Raw genomic sequence first — 8,140 nt, 5'->3', positions numbered from 1 at the left:
CCGGAAGCGGTGGGGGCGGCAGCGATGGCGGCGGTGGGGGCGGCAGCGATGGCGGCGGCGGTGGCGCGGCGTGGGTCCTTCTCGGACTCCGGCTCGGACTCGGAGGATTCCTCGCTCTCGGACTCGGAGGTGAGCCCGCGGCCGCCGTGGCGAGCCCGGTGGGGAAGGGCCGCCCGGTGCCGGCGGCGCGGACTGACCGAACTCTCTCACAGCTCCAGGAGGCCTTCGCGAGGGGCGCGCTGAAGCCGGGGCTCAACGTGGTGCTGGAGGAGCGGCCGAAGCGGCGCAATGACACGGTGAGCGGGGAACGCGGGGGCCGGGAAAAGCCCGGGGCCGGGAAAAGCCCAGCGCCGGGAGCGGGCGCAGGAGCTCGGCGGGGCCGGGGCCGGGCGGGCTCCGGTGCTGTGCGCTGCGGGGCGCGCTGCGGGCGTGCCCCGGCGGCCCCGAGGAGCAGCCCGCGGTGTCACTGGGACGCTCGGCCGGGCCAGCCGTGCGGGTCGGTCGGTGCGCTGCTGTGCTGAGCTGTGCTCCTTCCACAGGACGGCCTGAAGCAGTGCCTGGCCGAATTCAGGCAGCAGCTGGCCTGGGTGGAAAGGCTGGACGTGACTCTGGGCCCGGTCGCGGACCCCGTTTCTCAGAGCGCCTCTGCATCTGATGCCGTTGACCCTGAGAATGATTTCCAGAGAGAAATGAGTTTGTAAGTGTTAAAAAGAGATTTCATGTGTTGTCTCACTGTGTTGCTGCGTGTTTGGAGTTGTGTTTCAGCAGTGTGCTACAGACAGCTGCAGACTGCTACACTGGCTGTCACTGTGGTACTCTCGGCCATGTTATTTTACATTGGATGGCTCTGAATGTTTTCCAAAATAACTACAAATTAGTGTAGTATATTTAACTGCTGCGTGACTGAAAAGAAATAATTTCTGTCTTCATAGCAGACTTCATCCTTTGCTGAGTTTATTTTAAAAGCTCCTTGATAGCAGGACTAATGCTTTAACACAAGATACGGATTTTTCTTTGTGGGTTTGTTTTGGGGCTCTTACAGTTCTCTTGTTTTGCTTTGCCTTTTATATTCCAATATAAAAAAAAATCAAGATAAATGTATATGTGCCAGATATAAATGTTAATGTTGTACTGGCACCTAAGCTGCCTTCAGTAGCACTGAATGTTTGCTAGACCAGACCAATGCTTGCTAGATCCCATCATCAGCCTGCATGTGTGAGCAGTTTGTATCAGGACTGTGAGGTACCCAACATGCAGTGACAGCTGGTGTGGTGGCAGGGCCAGTGCAGTGACAGGGCCAGTGCAGTGACAGGGCTGGTGTGGTGACAGGGCTGCTGCAGTGACAGCCGGTGCAGTGACAGCCGGTGCAGTGACAGCCGGTGCAGTGACAGCCGGTGCAGTGACAGCCAGGCAGTGACAGCCAGGCAGTGACAGCCGGTGCAGTGACAGCCAGGCAGTGACAGCCGGTGCTGTGCTCTCCCCCAGCTACCGGCAGGCGCAGGCGGCTGTCCTGGAAGCGCTCCCTAGGCTGCGTAAGCTCCAAGTTCCCACGAGGAGGCCGGATGATTACTTTGCAGAGATGGCCAAATCAGACCAACAGATGCAGAAGGTACGTGCAGTGAATGGTTTTCTTTCCAGTGTAATGTGTGTGTTTTAGCCTGGGGTAGGGATTAAATTTAAGGTGTGACGTGTGAGTACTGACCTTCATCGCTTTTCTGATTCCTGTGACAATGATTGGGTTTGGGACTTTGTGACAGGAGATTTCTTTCTGTTTAGGTTTTTGGTGCAACGTGGGGATTCTTATAACAGGTTGAATGATGAAGTAGAAAAACATGATTTATACTTTGTCCTGAATGTGTTTAATATTAAAAAGGTGTACATTTTTCTTAGTATCTGTAACAGTGGATGTAAAGTTGCCTGTGTTTTTGCTCTTTGTCATATAACTTGCAGTTGACTGTGGCTTGAATGCAATCCTTTTTTTCCTATTTAAGTATCACTTTTCATTTATTGTCAGTGTGTTCTGGTTTTCTGTGATTTTAAATTGTATGTTATTGAATGAATCTGTTTTGGATAGGAAATTAGATTGATACAGGAAATAAGACTTTCACACATTTCCTTCTTGACTGTAGTCTTTGTTCAAAATTGAACATTATTTTTTGGTTTAGATTTGGAAAAAAGACTACATTGTATAAATTAAAGAAACATGAGCTGGAGTCTAATTTGAAGGTTCATGTATCATTGGGTCACTGTTCTGCTTTTTGATGGAACCTTTCTAGATAAGCTGAAGAAGGATAATTTGCTGGTACTAAGGCTTAAGTCAGTCCTGCACATTACTCTTCTCTTGTTCACTGACTTGAATTTGAAGAACAGTTTTTATCTCCTGGAATCACTAGACTGAATCAAATGATCTGTGTTGAAATCTCTGTAATTCTTCATAAGGCAGCATCCTTATAAAGATGTTTGTGAACAAGGAGGGAACAGAAAAAATGTTTTCTACAGGATTGTTGTCTTTTCTTCAGTGCTTTACTTTTAATAATGACAAGAAAGAAACTAGTAAGTCTTTTTCATACACCCAAACAGACTGACATGATATTCTAAGTTCCATTAGAGCCCATTATAAGGCTTTTTCTTCTCTCTTGTGTGAGTTTTGTCTTTTTTAGCCAGTACAGAAATTATAAAATTCTCTTTTAAATAAGATAAATACTGATAAATTTTGAGTTTTTTTCTATTCCCTAATTAGATTCGACAGAAACTTAAGAGTAAACAGGAAGCAATGGAAAGGTCTGAGAAAGCAAAACAACTCCGTGCAATGAGAAAATACGGCAAGAAGGTGAGGAGCTACAAAAGGGACATGTGCCAAAGGATCTGTGACAAGAATTTAGAGCCTGAGTGGGGAGGTGGAAAAGTGCAGCCACAGGAGTCTGCTAAAACACACAGAATCTGTCTATTCTTCTGTCTAGCTGCTCTGAAGGAAAACAGAACAAAAGATAGGATACCTTAAAAAAAAAGTATGGGACACTGCAAGGAGCAACACTAACATTCTGCTTCTAATCTCAGGTGCAAGTTGAGGTTCTGCAGAGGAGACAAAAGGAGAAGAAAAATATGTTGAATGCAGTCAAGAAATACCAGAAAGGTAAAGTCAACTTGTCTAAGAGAACAAATGTGTAAGGGCAGTAGTGGTGTGTGAGCAGTGTAGGGCAGTGTGATGTGGTCACTGTGTCTGTAGTTCTGGGCCTCGAGGTTGGAAAGCTGCTACTGTGCAGAATTGTGTGCCAGTGGCAGTGAAAAACCTCCCAAGCAGCTGAGGGTGACCTGTTGCTATTACTTGCTTAGACTGAAAATTTGTCTTTTCTGAGGTGTAGCTGTGATGTCTTCACTCTTGCAGGTCTCTCTGACAAGCTGGACTTCCTAGATGAAGAGCAGACATCATCTCAAGGGAATAAAAAAGGCAGTGCAAATCAGCGGACAAAGAAGGGGTGAGACCAGAAACAAAAGATAGTTAAACACAGAATGTCTGATTTTTCAGTCTTTTTAGGGGATAATTTTGGGGAAAAAAAAAACTGTTCTGTTTAGTGTTAAAGTAAGTCCAAGGTGGCTTTCTATTCCTAAAGAAAAGAAAACTATGACCAAATTGGAATAGAGACTGAAATGTGGTAATTTCTGTATCTTTGTTCAGAGGGGAAAGGTTTATGGTGGTTGATGGGAGACCATGAGTATATATATATGTATGTGTGTGTGTGTCTTGAGAGCTTTCTGAAACAAGGAATGTAGGCAGTGATGCTGGTTGGTTGTTTTTCAGACCAAATGCCAAAAGACGATACAAAAATCAGAAGTTTGGTTTTGGTGGGAAGAAGAAGGGCTCAAAGTGGAACACAAAGGAGAGTTTTAATGATGTATCCAGCTTCCAGTCAAAAGTGGCTCACAACAAAGGCCCAGGAAAAGGAGGAAGAGGAGGAAAAGGAGGGAAAAAAGCCCTTAATGTAAGTAAAATGTTGCATGAAAATGATCCTGGTTGGCTAGGAAGCCAGGCCGTGTCTGGCAGGGAGGGGCGAGTGCATGATAGGTGCCTCCAGCATCTGGAAGTGATGCCTATCATTGGGAGCTAAGCATAATTCAGTTACTAACAGAGTTGGGGACAGTGGTTTGGTATCAGCAGGAAAATCAGAAAGGGAATTAAAAAGTGCTGTTTGCTACCTGTGTGCCAAAATCTTCCTCTCCAGACATTCTGACAATACCCTCTCTTTGGTATCCTCCCTAAGCTATAGAGCTAGAACAAAGATGGAGAACGTAAAAACAAAAATCCGAATCTGTCCTTTTTTTTTTGCAGAAGAGACCTGGAAAGAGAGCAAGGCAGAAAATGAAGAACCGAGCCCGCTAAGAGAACTGTGCTCCCCAGTGTTTCTTCTGTGTTTCTTCGTGTTGCAAGATGTGTTTCTGTTGTCATCAAGCAGTTAACTGTGGAGCAAACTGGATACTTTGCAGTGGCAAGGAAAAAAAGCCAGTGGAAACCAGTGCCTTATCACTAATTTTTTCTTACTGTCTGTTTCGTTGAAGGATTGTTTTCTACTTAAACCTTTTTTGTGTGAACGCATTAAGTGGTTCGCACAGAACTATGTGTAACTCATGTTTAGCTGTTCAATGAATGGTGGCTGAAGCCTGCCCTTTGTTCCCACCACTACTGTTAAGATGAAGTTGGTCACCTTGAGTGCTGGGTCTTGTTGCCAATGTCAAAATAAGAAGTGTGAAGCTTTTTGAGATGTTAGAGTGTTTTTTTAGACTCTTTGTGTAGATGGGTATAGGAACAACAATGAGATGAATACAGAGTCTTACAGATAGGTTTATTTGTGTCACTGTTGTCAGGTTGTAAATCTGGACAGATTAAAGTTCTTTTCTATTGTCTCTCACTAGCAATCTGCCAGACTTGCTGGATAACAAGCAGGACCTAACACATTAGATGTCATTAACATTCTATCTGTGGCTTTCCCCCTGGTCTTTAGACTTCTGTTCCCGTGGTGCAGGGTAGCCATGGATGGTGATCTCAGTTTTCTGGCGTGGGAAGTAGAATCTGGTATCACTGTGGTCGAAAGGAACCTTGGAAACAAAAATAACAAACAGTCATGTGCTTTTACTAAAATCAGTAGCAGAGTCCCTCCTGGGAGGAACGATTCGTGGTGTTCTGCTGCTGAGAAATGTCCAAATGGCAGAAGAGCAGGGTACCACTGTCTTGTTCTCTGCTTTGTTATGGTCAAACCTGCCAAATAAGGAAAGCTTAACAAATTAAACAACATCATCAGTTCTGACTAAAAATTGCTTCCCTACACACAAGTTTAGTTGCCTCTACCCTGCCAGATTAATCTTTCCAGCAGTTCCTTAATACTACAGAGCCCAGCTGGGATGCCTGTCTCCACTCTTGTCATTACTAACTAGTTTACTTGATATATAATACGAAAAGTCAATGAAGACTGTCTTATTTTCTTATTTATCTTAGTTTCCTTTATAACAGGCCAAAATTTGCCTTTCCCAAAACGCTAATCTGCAAAGTCAGTCATCATCACAGCTGTTTGCCAGATATGATTGATGTCTCAGCTTGTTAATCATATTTCTTTTCCTTCTGTTTATTCACACTTCCCAAGATGAATCCTCACTGGTGTATCTGCTTTGGGTATACTTACATGATTATTAATTTTATGGTTCTACTTGCAGTTTGTTTGAAAGGTGCTGTGCAGCAGCACATTTCTTTTCACAGTACTTCTGTGCATCACTTCACATTGCTCACTACACCATTTCTCATGGCTGAACGCTTTAATGAACAGCCCTGAGTACACCTGTGGCATTTGGCAGTGTGCTGTCACTGTCTGTAGATGTTTGCAGTCAGGTTTCTCAGGGGAAGTGTACTGCTTCTCTGTTCACAAGTCTCTGCCAGTGAGAAGAGTCCTCTTAGGTGTAAATTTTAAAACTTGTTTTCTGTGAACAGCTCTGCTCATTCTGTGTAATTCTTGTTTTCCTTGTTTGTCACAAATTGCTTTCCTGCATGAGCATTTTTCAGTGTGGCAGGCTTAACATCTCTGAATCCTGTAAAGGGCTGAGTCTTTAAGCATCCTACTCACCAAAGGTGTTGTATGCCAGCCAATTTCTTGGCTTTCCGTTTGTGGCTCTGAATATTTCTCTCTTGGCACCACTGCTGCACGGTGAAGAAGATTCAGGAATTCATCTGTTGTTTTAAAAAACGAGACACAATGTATGTTTAAAAATCAGTCATCTGTGGACATGTGTTGGAATGGGACATCTTAACACTGTCCAAGCAACACGAAGAGCAAGGGTAGGAGCAGCCTCTGTGCTTCTGTGAATGACACTGTCTGAATGCACAGTGACATTTCTACTCAAATATTTCCTGAGGAAGTTTCAAGACTTGCCTGACAGTACTGTCCTGTTAATTCTGGTATCCCTGCCTACTGTACTGCAGCATCTTTTCCTACACCACATCTAGTACAAACCTGTGTTCCATAACCGCTTTCAACTTTCTCAAGTTGCCTGAGACCTGCAGCCTTTCCCTGGTTTGGTTTGCCACCCTCCCCAGTCCTTGAATAGAGCAGACCAACCTCACCTGACCCATTAAGGTTTTTAGATAAATCAGCATGTTAGAAATAAGGGAGCAGCTGCTCTAAGGGCTCTTGTTATCAGTGTTCTAAAGTAAGACTGGGCAGTCATTTCTGCAGTTTAACCTGCCTGGTGGTTGGGTAGAATCTGCAATGGCAGGCAACATGTAATACAGAACATGCTTCTAGGTATTTTTGTTTTCCTGAAAGGTTTAGATTCTCAACAAAAATTTTACAGTATGAATATAAGGAATTTTATATATTTTGTAGTTTATATATATTTTAATTAGAAATAAGGACATAATTGCGTGGATGCAAACTTGTGCTGAAAATGGAAAGCAATGCGAAAGGGCCTTAAAGTAGAAAAAAACCTGCTTTACAAACAAAAATCATAAATTAGTTTAGCTTATATGGTCACACAGGTGTTCACACATACATGATATTTTAGTCTGGTTACAATTATTAAATCTTAATGTGTCAATAATTTTCTTATGTAGTTCCCACAAGTTTTCCAGAGACTTCTTACCATCTATCGGCTCCTGTATGTTCTCATGCCAAGACATTGGCTTCCTAGTAACCATGTGAACTGGAGAGAAATGAGACAGGTGAATGACTTTAATGTGAATTTGGCATCACAGCCAGGTATGGAATATGTATTATTGGTCTGCATGTGCATAGAAGAAAATGAGTTAGAAATACTGATTAATGGCAACTTCTAGGAAGGGAAGGGCATTAACTGTGCTAAAGGCCCTTCCATGGGATGCTGCCTGTGCTTACCATATCAGAGTCCCACCCAGCCAAGGGATGGCCTGCAGAGTGCCAAGTCTCAGGAAATTATTTTTCTTTGTTTTATTGAAAAACTTAGACCTGAAAGAATCTACTTATATCACCTGTGTGTGCTAGCACAGACTGTGAATTGGCAGGTAGGAAGCAATCAGGACCTGAAGAAACGTGGTGTCGTGTTGGGGGCCTCTACCCTATCTTGGCTCTGTATTTACACTGAATTTGTAAGTTCCACACCCTAAATAGTCGCCTCACTTCTGCGTGGTTACTAAAGGCACCATCTGGGCAAGTGGGTCATGTTTCGGCTCTGTCTCTGAGTGTGCAGACGGGTTCCTCAGGCAGAAGGGAAGAGCACCAGTTGCCCTTTCCAGCTTTACCCCTCCCTGGCCGCTCTGCCTCGCTCGGTGCCGCTGTTTGCCCCCGACGTGCAGCTGAGCGCTGCGGGCCTGCCCCCACTCCCCTCACGGCTTGTCTGCCCCCGGGGCTTTACGCCGGCTCCCTGTGGCCGCGAGGCCTCACCGGGACGGAGGGGGTTCACGGTGTACTGCGTGAAGAGCAGCTGCCAGCGGCGCTCCCTGCGGGCCCGCTCGGCGTGGAAGCGGTTCTGCAGCGCGTCCGGCGGATCCCTCTCGCCGCGGGGAGCGGCCATGGCCGCCCTGGCAACGCCCGCGGCCCTGGCAACGCCCGCGTGCTGCCGGCGAGCCCGCTGATTGGCCCGACCGGCGCTCCGCCTCACGCCCCTCCCTTCCCACCTCCTATTG

The 8,140-nt window shown here is 45.5% G+C and overlaps 2 protein-coding genes across 2 annotated transcripts; one reads left to right on the top strand and one right to left on the bottom strand.

The window, feature by feature from the left end:
• The first annotated feature begins 25 nt into the window (after window positions 1-25).
• Window positions 26-4,900, top strand: EBNA1BP2 (EBNA1 binding protein 2). Its single transcript, XM_041483538.1, has 9 exons — window positions 26-129; window positions 213-296; window positions 540-697; window positions 1,486-1,609; window positions 2,741-2,830; window positions 3,058-3,133; window positions 3,386-3,476; window positions 3,800-3,980; window positions 4,328-4,900. Exons 1-9 carry the CDS (start codon window positions 49-51, stop codon window positions 4,376-4,378), a joined length of 936 nt encoding a protein of 311 aa, XP_041339472.1. The 5' UTR covers window positions 26-48; the 3' UTR covers window positions 4,379-4,900.
• FAM183A (family with sequence similarity 183 member A) lies at window positions 4,820-8,028 on the bottom strand. The gene is made up of 4 exons (XM_041483539.1): window positions 7,899-8,028; window positions 7,123-7,182; window positions 6,108-6,211; window positions 4,820-5,091 (listed from the first exon to the last, which is right to left on the bottom strand). Exons 1-4 carry the CDS (start codon window positions 8,026-8,028, stop codon window positions 4,969-4,971), a joined length of 417 nt encoding a protein of 138 aa, XP_041339473.1. The 3' UTR covers window positions 4,820-4,968.
• Between the last annotated feature and the right edge of the window lie 112 nt (window positions 8,029-8,140).

Source organism: Pyrgilauda ruficollis, unplaced genomic scaffold, assembly GCF_017590135.1.
Source record: "Pyrgilauda ruficollis isolate IOZ18807 unplaced genomic scaffold, ASM1759013v1 scaffold6, whole genome shotgun sequence".
NCBI classification, from domain to species: domain Eukaryota; kingdom Metazoa; phylum Chordata; class Aves; order Passeriformes; family Passeridae; genus Pyrgilauda; species Pyrgilauda ruficollis.
Note: the sequence above shows the minus strand (reverse complement) of the source record. Positions and strands in the feature narration are given on the sequence as shown.

Excerpts from the sequence above, each read along its gene's own strand:
- EBNA1BP2 (XM_041483538.1), top strand. The coding sequence starts at position 49 with ATGGCGGCGGCGGTGGCGCGGCGTGGGTCCTTCTCGGACTCCGGCTCG. Across the intron at positions 130-212 it reads CCTCGCTCTCGGACTCGGAG|CTCCAGGAGGCCTTCGCGAG; the intron begins GTGAGCCCGCGG and ends ACTCTCTCACAG. Across the intron at positions 2,831-3,057 it reads TGAGAAAATACGGCAAGAAG|GTGCAAGTTGAGGTTCTGCA; the intron begins GTGAGGAGCTAC and ends TTCTAATCTCAG.
- FAM183A (XM_041483539.1), bottom strand. The coding sequence starts at position 8,028 with ATGGCCGCTCCCCGCGGCGAGAGGGATCCGCCGGACGCGCTGCAGAAC. Across the intron at positions 7,183-7,898 it reads CGTGAACCCCCTCCGTCCCG|TTCACATGGTTACTAGGAAG; the intron begins GTGAGGCCTCGC and ends ATTTCTCTCCAG. Across the intron at positions 6,212-7,122 it reads CATACAGGAGCCGATAGATG|ATGAATTCCTGAATCTTCTT; the intron begins GTAAGAAGTCTC and ends TTAAAACAACAG.